At 38.0% G+C, this 15,231-nt stretch overlaps 1 protein-coding gene across 1 annotated transcript in view; it reads right to left on the bottom strand.

Moving 5' to 3' along the window:
- Window positions 1-15,022, bottom strand: part of TXLNB (taxilin beta) — a 64,556-nt gene extending 49,534 nt beyond the window's left edge. The window contains exons 1-3 of the mRNA XM_032339363.1: window positions 14,869-15,022; window positions 12,183-12,626; window positions 3,916-4,007 (exon numbers count right to left, since the gene is read on the bottom strand). Coding sequence (XP_032195254.1) covers window positions 3,916-4,007; window positions 12,183-12,612 — 522 coding nt within the window. The 5' untranslated portion in view covers window positions 12,613-12,626; window positions 14,869-15,022. The remainder of the gene's footprint in view (window positions 1-3,915; window positions 4,008-12,182; window positions 12,627-14,868) is intronic.
- Window positions 15,023-15,231: the final 209 nt, after the last annotated feature.

The raw sequence follows: 15,231 nt of genomic DNA, 5'->3' as shown, positions 1-15,231 counted from the left end.
GAGAGAGAGTATATTTAGATTTTGAATGACCTATTATCTCTTTCTGAAATTTACATATTGTTACACATTCTGAAATTTACTATTGATTTAGACTTTGGGCCATGTAATTTCTTGTTGTGGGGGGCTATCTTGGGCATTGCAGGCTCTTTAGCCACATCCTTGTCCCCAGCCTACTGGATGCCAATATCACCCCCTACAACTGTAGCATTCATAACATCTCCAGACAGATACTGACTACTGTACCTGGTGGGGGAGCACTGCCCCATATGGATTTACCTGAGCACCAGGAGGAGGATACCCTGCGTGGGTTTCGTAAGTTGGAAGAGATGACTTCACTTGCTTATCAACCAGGTAATGTTCTAGTTTTACTGCAAAATTATATACCTTTGACATTTAGCTAGGTCTCTCTTGAATGCTCTAAATAAAAACCCTTAACTTTCTGACAATTTTTTAAAGCCTGTGGCTAATTTTATTCAAATACTTCAGACTTGTGAATACATATATGTTTTTTTTTAAAGATTTTATTTATTTATATGACAGTTAGAGATCACAAGTAGCAGAGAGGCAGAGAGAGAGAGAGAGGCGGAAGCAGGCTCCCCGCTGAGCAGAGAGCCCCATGTAGGACTTGATCCCGGGACCCTGGAATCACGACCCGAGCCGAAGGCAGAGACTTTAATCCATTGAGCCACCCAGGTGCCCCCATATATGGTTTCTTAATGAATGAAAGTGAACATATTGCAACCAAGTCAACTTCAGTCAGATTTCTTCCTGGCTTAGTGATTTAATGATGCAATTAGACATCACAGTGCTTCTATACTATTGTGACAGGCATATTAGATTTTTATCTGCTATTTTTCTTGCTCTCCCTTTTTTATTATTAAGTTAAAATAAATTAATGCCAATTATTAAATCAGAATAGTATTAGTGATTTGTTGTAACTACATTAAAACTGAGGACACAGAAAAAGTACTTCTTGCAGGTCATGTGGTATCTTTTTAAATAAATGTATCCTTATTTGTTAATGAAAACAATAGTAGGTGATATTATAGGATTCAGAATCTGGAAGGGTGAGTGAGCTAGAGTGGCAATTTGATTCACAGCTTTGAATTTGATGATTTATTCTATGTTAACACTTACATGTCAGACACATTTTATATTAATATCCAAATCAGTGAGCAATGAAATAGGTTTTTGTCTCCAAGTAAAAGATTGAAATTATTCACAATTTTTCCTTTCTGAAAAGGAAATTTAATGGGGTTTTGGCCAATTTTCTCCTATTCATTTTTTCTAGAATGACCTTTTGGATTTTAAAGTTTATTATAGGACATGATATAAATGCCAATGTACAGTAAGTAAGGCTTGAGTTGAGCAGGCTCTCTGGAAAGATAACCTTCATCGAGTGACTACCTGACTGGGAAGGTGAGTAGGTGGAGGAAGTTCCTAGGGTGAACAGCTGTGGCTCAGGAAGAGAATCTCAGGCAGACGGGACAAGTGATGCTTCTCTGATGTGCTGCTGAGGGCTGCAGCCCCTCCCATGGCTTCCCATATGGCTGGAACGCTGCCCAGTCTAGTCAAGTATGGAGCATGGCACTAGAAATATGAATGGCTTTGGTAAAAGGAGGTAAATCAGAGGGGCAAAGGGAAAATGATATGGGAAAGTACCAAAGAGATCAAGGATGGACCCAGAATGGGGGCCTTATTTTTGGGAAAAATATTTTTGAAACCAAACTTATTTTATGGCATTGAAACTGCCCATGGATGGTTAACAGCTAATGTTAAATAAGCTGTGATAAAAACAAAATGAAACACTTGATACTCACTTTATAAATTTTTGCCATTCTTTTGGAAAATACTATGACCATTTAAAAAACACCTGAAAAACCAAAAGGCATTCATGCAGTTTGATTCAGTAATCCCAATTCTGGATTGGGATCATGGATCATAAAACGAAGGAGAAGGAACAGATCTAATGCATGACGATGTGTAGTGCAGCAGTATTTGGTAAAGTAAACAGTTGAAGGAATCCAGTGTCCCCAAATCAGAGAACAAGGAGATAATGGCCACTCCATGAAAAAATGACACAACTATTACAAAATATAATTATAAAGACTCTAAACTGCATGGGAAATTGTCCATCGTATAAGTCATCAAAGCTGGATACCAAATCATGTATCAACCTTATAATAATAATTGTTATAAAAATTATATCTTCTTCTATAGCAGAACTGGGAATGAAGACAGATAAAGTTTGTGATTTATGTTATGGGATTAGTGATATATTTGCTTGTGTCTGCAGCTTTTCTCATATCATCATGATATGGGGTTTACGTGATTAAAAAACAATTAAAAATTGTTGGCATAGTTAAACAATCAGCCACTGACTCAGGGTTTCGGAGTCCCTCTGGGCTTATTGCAGGACTGTTTAGCCCAAGAAGATGAAGCAAGGTGACAGAAGAAAGGGAGGAACATGACCACAGGACGGGAGTTAGAAAAAAAAAGAAAACAAGTCACTTGTCAAACTCCAGTCCATCAATAGGGTTAAGATGAGGGGCTTGTGTGCCTGAAGTTCATTCAGTTTTGGAGGCTTTCTTTTAAAAACAAAGCACACAGAAACAACCCTCAAAATTAAGAAAAGAGCATTGCATCCAGAGCCTCAGAGGGGCCCATGCTAGTGAGAGGCTCTGAACCAAACTTCATTAGCTGCAAGGTAGATCTGCCTTCAGCCTGCCGCTTGGAGGAAGTGTTTTGCTCTGTGGACGTAGTATCATTCTGTCACTGCTTGTCCAAAAGACATAAGTGAGTGAAAATATTTTTTTAAAGAAAGAAAATATCTTTTTTCTTAAATAAAGAAAATATTTTTTTAAAGGCAACCAGGAGGATGCCTGGGTGGCTCAGTCTGTTAAGTGTCTGCCTTTGACTCAGGTCATGATCCCAGCATTCTGGCATTGAGCCCTGCCTGGGTTCCCTGCTCTTTGGGTAGCCTGCTTCTCCCTCTGCCCCTTCCCCTGCTTGTGCTCTCTCTCTCTGACAAATAAATAAAATCTTAAAACAAAAAAAAGGAAGCCGATGGGAAGGAGGAGCACATTGGATAGCATCATGTGAGAGAATGTCACATCCCTGTGGAGGGTCGCACACCCTGGGGTGTAGTGCCCAGACCTCAAATGGCACTCTTCTCACAGAGAGGTTGATTTCACTGAACCCTCCTCTTTTTCCAAACTGACCCATTGGAAGAGTACTAGCGGGGAGGCAGTGCCCTTCACAGATTCTCTGATGTCTCTGAGCGGCTTCCCTGCCTCCCAATGGCCTTATTCACAGGGAGACCCTGCCTGGGGAGGACCTAGAACTGGGCATAAAGCAACCCACATCAAACACTGCCACAGTGGGGTGGGGAGAAGAATGTAGATCAAAGAGGAAAAAATGAATGGTTGAATGACTGACTGACTGAATGAATAGAGTTTTCAAGCTCAAATGAAAAGGGGTCACAAGCTGAGGGTAGGAAAAACTCATCCCTCTGCCTTCCTGAGGGGGCTCCTCAAAATACCTAGGCACAAGAACTGAATGAAAGTTTGCCTTTAGGTCGAGTATATTTCTGTGTTCTTACAAACCCAAAAAGAACTTTAAAATATCTGCAATTTTCAATGATCTCTAATTCTCTCTTCTGTTCCCCAAATTATACATATAATTGAAGGTTAGACTTCAATAGACTCCAGCGCTATCCTCTTTCTTGGTTGTGCTGTTTTTCCTCAGTTTTTCTCTTTCTTTTTCCTTTAAAAAAAATTCTGCTCTTATGGATTCTCGCTTTGGCTTGTGTGAGGTAACCAGCTATGGTCTCTAATGAGGTCCCCGAAAAATGAATGGCCTTTTCTCAGCTCCAACCAGGGCCTGAACCTCTTTGACACAAAGAGCTCATCTTACCAATTCAGCATACTTCTTGAATAAAAAATCCAATTTTTCTTCAGGTGTTTGCAGCTTGTTCAGATTTTGCATCAACACATTGGCTTCTTTGCCTTTAAAGAAAACAAAACCCATCAAGACATTTAGAAAAATATTTTGAAAATATTCAAAAGAATAAAAAATGCTGACTTTGTATAAGTCACCTGTTTTCCCCCATTGGTTAATTAAAAAAAAAGAGGCAGAGCAGCCAATCAAAGCTTCTGACACCCACCGAACTGCCTGCATTGATGCGTGCAGTTCTAGACTTCCAGTCCAAAGCACAGAGTCTGGACAGTTTCATCTGCCATTTTTGGGTTTTGTTTTTTGCCTTCAGTACTTTTTTTCTCTCTTTAGGGGGGTAACCAGTTGTCTTGTTTTTCTGTGTGAATGCATTCTGTGAGGTTTGGATAGAATGTTCCGCTCATATTTCCTACCTAGCAGAGAATTAAACCAACATAGAAGGAAAACCAAGCCAAGACTTGGAGAGCCTTATCCACAGGCCTTTTTGGGTCTCTTGTGATACTGGGTTCAGCCTTCCTGGCCCTTCCTTCCTCCCACCCAGGCTTAATCTTTGTTGACAGTCTCCTTTTCTGATCCCACTTGGAGTTTATGCTACATTTTAAGACTCATCTGTTCGTGATTATTTGATGGTGAATCTCAGATTCTTCTCTTTCCTCATTGTTCTTCCTTTTGTCTTCTTCAGCTCAGCCTCCCCATTTGCCTTTCTGTGGGCCTGGAAATCTTGTTTTAAAGTAGCCATTGGGCTGAGTGTTGGAAGGGAGGAGAGGGACCCTGGGGCCTGCACGTACCCCTGAGGATGTCTTTTCAAATTGTCTGATCAAGGTGGAACAGAGTGACAGCCAGTCTGTCTAATTAGAATAGGAAGGTCAATCCACACAGTAGAGGCCATGTTTCCTGATGTAAATCTGTGTGAGAATATTAACAACTTTGACAACCTTTCCCCAAGAATAGGCATTTCCCTTTTGCTAGAGTATTTGCTTTTATCCTGGAGAGGCATGAAATTAAGCTTGCCAGATGAAATACAGGACATGAGACATGATTATACTAAAAATTTTTTTCATTGTTTACTGAAGTGCAAATTCTCCTTGGCATACTGTATTTTTATTTGCTATATCTGCTAACTTTAATGGCATCAAAGAATTTTAGGTCTAGAAGGACTTTAAAGAAGATTCAGACAAATGGTTAATTTTATAGATTAAAAATCTAAGGCCCAGCAAAGTCCAAAGTTACATAATTAACACTGGCAGAGTCAAGGCTTGAATCCAAGGTTTGTCGACTTGCTCTAAATCACTTCATTCCCATGTGGAATTTGGATGCCAGGAAACTCAGAGAAATAAAAGGAAACTTTTTCTTAAAAAACATGACCTCATTGCTAACAGCTGGTTTTGTCCATCTCTGCCCAGTGAGTCAGTTCAGATTAGAGACCTAAGGCCTAAGACCGGGAGAAGGTGGGTGTGAGAGGCATCCCACCAGCTTTCCAATTATGGCCTATGACATATTGAGCCAAGTTTAAACTGGTCATCACTGCTGCCCCATCTCCCCTGTGCCTGTGCTCAGAGTTCGTTCTTTTTTTTTTTTTTTTTTTTTTAAAGATTTTATTTATTTATTTGACAGAGAGAAATCACAAGTAGACGGAGAGGCAGGCAGAGAGAGAGAGGGAAGCAGGCTCCCTGCTGAGCAGAGAGCCCGATGCGGGACTCGATCCCAGGACCCTGAGATCATGACCTGAGCTGAAGGCAGCGGCTTAACCCACTGAGCCACCCAGGCGCCCTCAGAGTTCGTTCTTAAGCAACCAGGAGAGATGTGCATTGGTCGGGACATCCCTTCCCCTTGTCTTCAGTCTGGGAAAGGGGCCACATGAAGACTGTTGTCCTGAGTGAGTGCCATCTATTGGAGGAAAGAGATTGCTGTGGATCAGATTTGGCCCAGAACTGAGATCATGTTTGGTCCATGGCAAGCTCTCAGTAAATGTCGGTAATAGTGGAACAAAGCAAAGCCAACATGTGCACATTAGTAGCAGGTGAATTAAATGAAGACTGTCCTGAAGACAACTCTGTGATTGACTTTGTGAATGACAGATCTTACTCTCACCTCTGCCATTGAATATATGCTTAGGAAACCTCTCAGTATGATTATGGTCACATAAAACCATTATGTGTCTCATTTGAGGGAGATAGAAACATTTGAGTGAGTACAATAAGTCTCTTTTTCTCTCCACACCAAGTATTTTAACTTTTTATTTTCTTTAACCATGAGAAGAGGGTTTTGTTTAGGGCACCCTCATGGAGATCTTTCTGCTCTCACATCCTGTTATTTTGCCTAAAAGGTCAACATTCAGAAGCATCAATTTATCCTTCAAAACTTATTTTGCCCTTCAACAAAAACTACACAAATATCCAGAAACTTGGAGATAGGCATGCACAGAATGAATAAATTTGTGACATCAGGGAGTTTAATTTTTAGGCTTCCATTGGTTTGCCAGACTAGAATGCTGTGTGGTATTATCATGGAGAAGAGAACTAGGAAAGGGATTGCTCATCTTTCTATTAGAGGCTGTAATTACAATTCCACAGAAATGAGATCATTTGGTGATATTGTCAGACACGAGAGACAAACTGACTTTTTGTCAGAGACATTTTATTAGGAACAAGTGACCTGTCTTTCCCCCAGTGTGTCATTCTGAAGCAGTGTGATTGTGAGATTAGTCATTAAAAAAAAGTGAGGGACAGACCTGAAGTCCCCATTGAAAATGGGGAAGGCACATGAAGGGTATATGGCCCTCCCTCCACAAAACACTCAGTTGAGTAGTAAGTCTACAAGGGGGTAGGGCCACATGAGCAACAAGAACGGCTGTGTCACACTCACACGTGGCTATGGCCAAAGGCACAGTTGTAGACCAAGGGAGTATTATACTACAAAGGAAAGATTTTTATATCAAAGAAATTAAAACACTTAAATTGAGATAATGAAGTCAGCTATATAAATGAGGATGGGAATTTTTCTTAAACTTTTGGCATAGTGGTAACTATTTATACTAAGTTTATGCAGATTTGATAAGTGTTTAAACCCTGACTTTTTCTCTACCAAAATTATCTTCTAGAAATTTGGGGTTAAAATTTGGTCTTGGACACACAAGTGTGTCTTTCTTCTCCCTCCCTGCTTTCTATGTGTTATGGCAGAATCTTAAAGCTAGAAAAGATCATGAATATTCTGTTTCAAATGTTAGACCCAGATTCAAATTTCAATGTTAATTATGTTTTCTAACATAATTTAAAAATAGTGACTCTGATACAAATAATTTCTGAGTATCTATAGATATCTTTTGAGAGAAATAAGATTTGTGTATGTTGATTATAAGGACAGTGTATTTAAATTCACACTGGACTAAGGATAAGGACTAGACTCTGGGTTCTAAAACAGACTGTGTCACTGACTGGTTGACACAGTAACCCTTTTTATAGACTCTTCAACTCTCTAGGCCTAAATTTTCCTCTCTATAAAATTATTAAGTTGACTAAATAGGTTCTGAGTTTAGCATTTAAGATTTGTTGATTCCATGACTGGAATAAATTTAACCATTTTTATCTTGATTTAGACAACAATAAAATTAACAATGTTTGGATGGTATATTTGTCTTTCCAAAATGTTTTGGGGAAAAAAACAACAGACTTCTAAAACTTATCAGGATTCTCTTATCCCTCATTGTTACTTCTCATAGTCTGGTTTTTGTTTGTTTTGCTTTGTTTTAATGGCTTATCAGTTTTGAAAATACTGCCTACTCTGTATTTTCTAGTTACACTGTTTTTATTTGACCAACATTTTATATCTTTTGTGTTTTAGTCACCTTGTTTTTTGTTTTTTTTTTATGTACTTGGAACTTTTGCCTCTCACCCAGTTGGGGAGTGGACCTGGACTTCTTATTAGGTCAGTTGATGATATGTTTGAATTATTAGTAATTTCTTGACTCTAACTATAAAGAAAACTTTCTTAAAAGGAAAAAAAACCCTTTAAGAGTCTAAAAATGAAGAGATTATTCCAGGGAAAACAAAATAAAACAAAACTTTATAATGAAAAAGAAAAATACCAGGAAGAACAGCAAGAAATCAATACATCTATTCCTAATTCTGATCAGAAGAGAGTGCTAATTACTTTGCTCAAGTTATATTCTTCTGTCCCAACTGACCTATTTCTTTAAATCTCTCTCTCTGTTTAGGACCTGGTCTAAAATCTAACTTCCCTGTGAATCTACTCACGAACCTTGCCATCTCTGTTGATTCCTCTTTTCCCTGAATTCTTCTGGTCTCCTACTATCTCTTCCAAAAGTTTAGCAGTTGTATTAAGGCAACAGTTTATTCCCCTTTTGCAGTGAAACTAGAAATCAAGCTAAAAATGGATGAAACAAATCATCTGGGAAGGTACCCTTTCTAAGGAAGAGTAAGCAAATGGTTTTCTAAAGACATTTTGGAATCCACCATCTTAGTCAAGCTCCTCAGTAGGTACAACTGAAAGTCACCTGTAACTGAAGGCAAAACCATTAACTGAGCTATGGTAAATGCTCCTTAACCAATATACCAATTACTTTGTATGTATCTTCAGTCCTGCAATATTAGTGACTTCAGTTCTGCCCCCTTGCTTCCTTTATGACTCATCTCACAATCACATCAACTAGTTGAGTAACCTTTTTTTTGTAGACTCTTAAACTCTCTAAGCTTCAATTTCCCTGTCTATAAAATTAGTGGGTTGACTAGATGTATTCTGAACTCAGACTGGACCTGTGGATCAGCTTTGTTTTCTTCCCAGGCTTATGCTTCAAACCTCTGATTTCCTACTCAATCGGTTATCAACCGGAATATCAGAAAGTATATTATATTTTATCATTGTTCTGTGCTTATTACTATGTGGTGCTTGTGCGGCCCACGTACTATTGGCAGAGAAGTGATTAATAAGAATCTGTGAGTCTGGAGGGTGGGGTGGGAGCGGTGAGGGAGATACTTAAGACGTGTCAGTTACTTAAGACGTGTCTCTGTTTTTGTCTCTTTCAGTTCAGATGCCAAGGGGAAAATGGCTCTATCCACTAAAGAGATTTAAAAACATTCTTCTAACTGCTTTGGTGTACAGTGTGTTGATTGTGGGGAGCATATGAAATCTCTCAGGGAAAAACAAGTCCTGGGTACTTGGGTTGTAGAGACATTTCCCAAATAATCAAAGGTGTTCTGTGAAAGAAGGATCTCTTTGGTCCAATTAGTCCAGAAAATATTGTAAACTATGCCCATCTATAGTGAAGATTTTCATTGTATATAGAAAAAGTCAAAGAATTGTGGCAGTAAATAATCTTTAACTTTTTGTGAAATCTCAAATATGCCAAAGTATATACTATGGAGAATTTTAGGTTAGAGAGCCAGAATGTTTCATCATCTCAAAAATATCAATAAAGCAGATATTATCGGATAAACATGAAATAATGGAAGACTCATCTTTGATCAAGTAGCTAAGCAAAATCTAAGGATATATTTTCAGGTTCTGGTAAAATGATTTAATAGATTCTAAAGAAGACCACCGTCAGCACTTCACTTTTTCTTCAAAAGGGTGGAAGAAGAACTTTCTGAAACAGAAGAATCATTGTTTCGGCAGTATATATAAAAATTGCCCCTGGTGCTTTAGTTCCACTCAAATCCTCCCAATTCTGAATTTCTGTGCTCAGGAACAGCATTTTTCATAAATTCTGTATTTGGTTCTAATGCACAGTTAAGTTTGAAAACTACTGGTCTAGACGATCAACAGCTAGGAAGTCTGTTAAAGCTACTTACTTATAGGTAGCTGAAATCATGTTTAAAATGGTGGTTATATATTTTGATCAGCCTAAAAATGTTTAAGCCATAATGTAGCTGAAACATTACAGTGCCTAGAAGAATATTCCAATGGTGTTCAGAGACACATGTAGTTAGGGTGGACACAAGTGGGCACTGGCTTCGCAAACATTGGTTCTGATCAAACATTCAGTTGAAATCTGGTAACTTGGAGAGAGTGGTGGAATTAGAGTTGTGGAATGTTTTCTTTCTCTACTGTTCTTTTGATAATCGGGTAATTAAATAATCACTATAGATTTTGAAATAACTCAGGGAAGACAGAGAAGAAACCACAGTTGGTCATCTTTAATTTTACCCCTACTTTTCTTCATGTCCTCTCAATACAACACATACATATTCCTCTGTAGAAATAATTATAAAGTGATAAAGCAAAAAGAATTTTCCATGAGGAACACTTGAAATCATAACCTTCCATGATGTGATTTTGTACTGTCTTATGGGAAGTTTAGTGATGGCTAATACAAAGGGACGTTTCTGAAATGCCTTGGCTAGATAAGGAAAAACAGCTTTTGAACATAGAGCAACTTCATTCTCTTTCCCAAATATCCAGTACCCTTGAGTGATTCCAGTCTTGCACTTTGCAACTTGGTAGATATTTTTAAAGTATTATTTGGGTTATTTTATTCTTTATGTTGGGTGAGTCAAATGTCCTATTTAAATGTGTCTTTTAGCCCTTCTTGAAAACATTGCCCACAATGGGTTTTAAGTAAGGTAGTGATATCCCATGCCAGCAGACATATTTTGGGATTTATAGATACCTGGTTATTGGAATCTAAACCCAGTTCTGACTCCAGCGCCCATGACCTTTCACTTTGCCACACTATCTTCAAGAAATGAGTAAGACATTATAGCTGCCCCCGATAGATTTTCTGCCTCCCTTGGGAGGCAGGTATATAAACAAATGATTGATGCATAAAATTTAATGGAGAAGTAAGAAAGGTGATGCTAACCCTTACTAAGCATGTCTGGGAATGTATCATATAGAAAGTGGTATTTGTACAGAGTGTCACAGTGAAATTCACCAAGGAAGACAGACAGAGGTGTTCTCCTATGTACAGTAACATGCTTTCAACCTAGCAAATAAATTAACTCATCTTTCTTTCACAGCCATTTTTGGTGTAAAATCCCACATGGTCACCTAAAATTTTCCCATGCCTGTTCTTAGCAGTATCCTATAAAACATATTAGATTACAATTACAATTAGAAAAACAAGGTTTTTCTCTCCATGCTTAGAGCTCCTTAACCAAAGGGTCTTGATGACTTATTCACCTTTGTTTACTTAGTACAGTACCTCATAAAGATGAGGTATTAATACATATTTGCTGAATCAATAAACTAATGAGAATAAAAATATTTTGTGCAATTTTTGACATTCTATAATTGATACCTTTTGAAGAGTTTTGTGAAATAAAAAATATTTTATATAGTAATAGAACATACAACTCAGCAATCTGGTAATCATTTTAGATATAAACAATCTCTATATTTATATTTTGTTTAAATCCAGATTCTACTAGCTTTGCTTTAAGCAATTTCCCTTTCATTTACTTGTTCGTTCATCCTTATAACAAATATTTATTGATCACCTGGCATGTGTCATCCACTATCTTAAACACTAGGCATTCAGTGATGTCTGAATACACACACAGTCCCTGTTCTTGAGCTAAAACAAGCTAGGGAAAGGGAAGACATGCATTAAGCAAATATCACAAAAAGTAACATTCTCATATACTGCTAAATGCTCAGAAGGAAAGATAAAAGATACAATAGAAATGGAAAACAAGAAGACCTTATCTAGAGTTGGGCTAAGAAAATGCCACTTGAATTGTGAACTAAATGCTAAGTTAAGTGCCCAAAGGGCTGAACATGTAGGGATTTCTAGGTAGAGAAAATAGGATATATGTGGGCTTTGTGGATAAAGCATGCTATGTTCAAACCACTGATAGAGAAGATAAGAATGATTAGCCATTAGTCAGTAATAGTGGTGGTGGTGATAGGGGCAGAGAGTCCAGGAAGCAGATGCTGTGTAGAGTGATGGGAGGTAAAGCTAGGGAGACTAATTTGGGTTAGACCATTAGGGCCTGAGAGACCATGTTAAGAATTTTAGTCTTTGTCCTAAGAACAGTGAGAAACCACTGGGGAAACAGGGTAGGTGAGTAACATGTTCAAAAGTTCACTTCTCTTTTGAGAGGATGCGGCTAAGCACCAAGTATAGCAAAGGAAGTGTAGGGAGACCCTACAGGAAGCTGTTACAGTAATCCAAAAATGAGATGCGGCTTTTAGTAAAGGTTGGAGGAAGTGCCCCTTCCTGATGAAGGAATTATCAAAGGAAAGTCATGCATTAGAACATAACTACTTGCCTAGTCCTTTAAGGATTTTCTTTTCCAATTTTTGCTCTTTATTGCTGACAGGCTCTTTGGTTGTGGTTGGTTCTCCAGAAGACAAGTGTTCTCTCTCCGTCTCTTCAGTGGCCTCATCACCGTCCAAATCCTCATTGTCCAGTGGTTCTATGTTCTCAGGTGGCTCCTTTGCCTTGGCGGGACCCTCTTTTTCAGTAGCAGACCCATAGGTGTTAATGATGTCTTCCAGTTGTCGATTTAGTTCCTCAGAGATATCTTGAACTCCCTGTTCAGACTGCACACCTGCCTTATCCTCCGTTGTTTGGAGTGTGGTTGAGGAATCCTTATCATCTTGCTTCTCCAGGCCATTTTGACTCAGTAATGATGAACTGTCCCCTGGAGGTGTTGACTGGGGTTCTCCTGAGAGCTGTACAGAGTGATTCACCTCCATACTGGGAATAGTATCTAGTGGTAAGCATAGTCAAGTTTTATATAGTTAACGCAGTTAAATGTAAAAGGTATGGATATTCCCAAAAGCCACCTACTAATTATAATTTCTAACATAAAATGAATGTACTTTCACAAACCCTTGATGTTGCAATTAGTTAGGTAGAAACAGTGGGAGACATTTTTCCAAAGCAATTCACACTATTAGCACATTTTTGGTTTTGGTCTTTAATTCCAGTAGAAATTCCTTTCACTGACATTAATGGAATAATTCAAGATATTGTTTTTCATTTTATATTTATCATATTGCTTAAGCCAACTTGTGTTACCCCTCTCTTACATTATTCTATGTAGACTTATGGTCATTGTAAGTACAGAGATGTCTTAAATGTTTAAAGTGGTGTTTAAAATGTTTAAAGTGGTGTTATTTTATTTCAAAGTTAAAACATTTAATACAAGAGCCACAGAGCTTACTAAAAGCACTCATAACAACAGCAGTCCTAAACTCTATTCTAATTCATAAGTGAAGATTTGATAAATATGAGTACATTGATATAAATGAATTATTATACTATATACAGGAAATACTTTCTTGTTTTTCAAGTATTTTCCTTTTTTCAAATAAGCAACACATAATTATCCGTCAATAAAATATGTTTTCTGAGGTTCAAACTAGCTTCATTTTTGGAATAAAATGGAGAATGGAGGAAGGGAATAATTAACCAACAAACTAGTTTGGAACCATGGTGATGGTCAAGATAATAATTTATTGAATTTCTATAATACTTTTTTGTTCCAATATAAAAACTGAATTTCTTTTAGGAAAAGAAAAAGATTACAACTCTTTTTTTTTTCTCAGTCAAGAAGCTCTAGGATAACTGTAATTTTTAAGAAATAGCAATGTTTAATGAATAGGGAGGGAATGAACTTGAGAAATAACCCATATAATATGGCCTCTTTGAAAATAGGGGCTGAAGACCACGCTGAGTCAAAGAATTTCAGGATTTCTGGCTATCTCCATTTCTCGGGTTGCAATAGAGTTGACCTAGGCCTTTAAGTGATGGTGCATTTTATTTGTAAATGGTGCTTAATGGTCATGCTGCTAATTAACAGCATAAAAATATGATGCACAGGTTTTGCTGTTGTAGTGGCCTGAGAGGAGAAACAAAACATACTGTTCCCCATACTGCATAGCTTCCTCTTTTGTTTCAGGGCAGGCGCTGTCAAGTGCTTGGACTCCAACAAGAACGGAAAATTCAACCTATAGTCCTAGGCCGCCCACTTAAGTACTCATTCACTTTGAAGGAAGTACTTTTTTCTCTTGGCCACTTGAATGCACCAACTTTATGATGAAACGATGCAGTAAACAGCCTTATTGTTTCCGTCACTGGCATTTCCTTATCCTGACCCCTACTTGCTGGGTACACTCATCTATATATAACTTACCCTCCCCTAAATCGGAGAAAGATACATGGCACCTGCTGTCCAGTCAGAAGTTATTTTAAGCTCTTCTAAAAGGAGCCATGGCATTTAGCCCTTCTTCTTTGCGAATCAAGGGAAGAGAATCCTTTTAAAATCAAAACTAAAAGCAGTAAACATGTACTGGCTTAAATACATATGTGGGTTTTAAAGTGTTAGGGAGGCTTCTGAGGATGGAATAAAATCTAAAGTCAACCCAACTTCAAAGCAATGAATTTAAAACTGACTTTCCACAGGAGTTTTAGTATGGCTAGTCTAATTGCAAAAGTTGGGTTGTATTTGATTTATTCTTCATTCCTCAGAGGCCACAGCCAATGGTGTTTTTAATATTAATTCCATGGATATCCTTTAAACTCATAGCCCACATTTACTTTAAAACAGAATAACTGAATCTTTGTAAACCACAAGACAGTTCAATTCCTAAAAGTAGCCTCAAGATAAAACAACAAAAAGGAAAAAAAAAAAAGTCAAAGAATTCCGCTACTTTTAAATTGTTCCTTACCATATTAATTAATTAACAGCAAGAAATTATTTCTAAATTTTATCTTCTTAATACACTTTATTGCTTTTTTTTTTCCTTCTTTGAGAATTTTTCACTTGTATGGGGAATCCAGCAGATTATCACCCACATACCTTCCTGAGTAACACATTTCAATTATAAATAAAACAATGGAAAGTTCTTGCACAGTTCACGGGCAATCTCAAAGTTGCAAGTTTCGAACACCACAAACCGCACCCTGCAACTTCTTACAGGGCTTGGAGGAGTGTTTGTCACACTTACCAGAAGACAAGGAGCTAAGCGGAAAGAGGAGAGGCAGGAGGCTGCGAAAAGCTAGTCAGAGAAGCTGCGACAGCCAGCCGGAGAACGGCAGGCAGCTGTGTTCTTAACTCAGGAGAGAGAAACGACACACACACTCACAGGCACCAAAGCGACAGGAGAGCAGGGAGGGGGTGGGGAAGGAAAGGAACAGTGTATGACACAGCAAGAGAGAAATACACCAACTTTCAGTAGCTGCCTCCTGGGCAAGTATCTGAGCAAAGAGAAGCAGCTGGTAGATCATATCAGACTCTCCATGTTTTGTCCTTTAAAAAATTAAAACTCTCACTATAGGCTCCTCTGTAAGTATAATTTTTCACTGTTCTT

Source organism: Mustela erminea, chromosome 4 (assembly GCF_009829155.1).
Source record: "Mustela erminea isolate mMusErm1 chromosome 4, mMusErm1.Pri, whole genome shotgun sequence".
Classification (NCBI taxonomy): domain Eukaryota; kingdom Metazoa; phylum Chordata; class Mammalia; order Carnivora; family Mustelidae; genus Mustela; species Mustela erminea.
The sequence above is the reverse complement of the archived record's forward strand: the minus strand, read 5'-3'. Positions and strand labels throughout refer to the sequence as shown.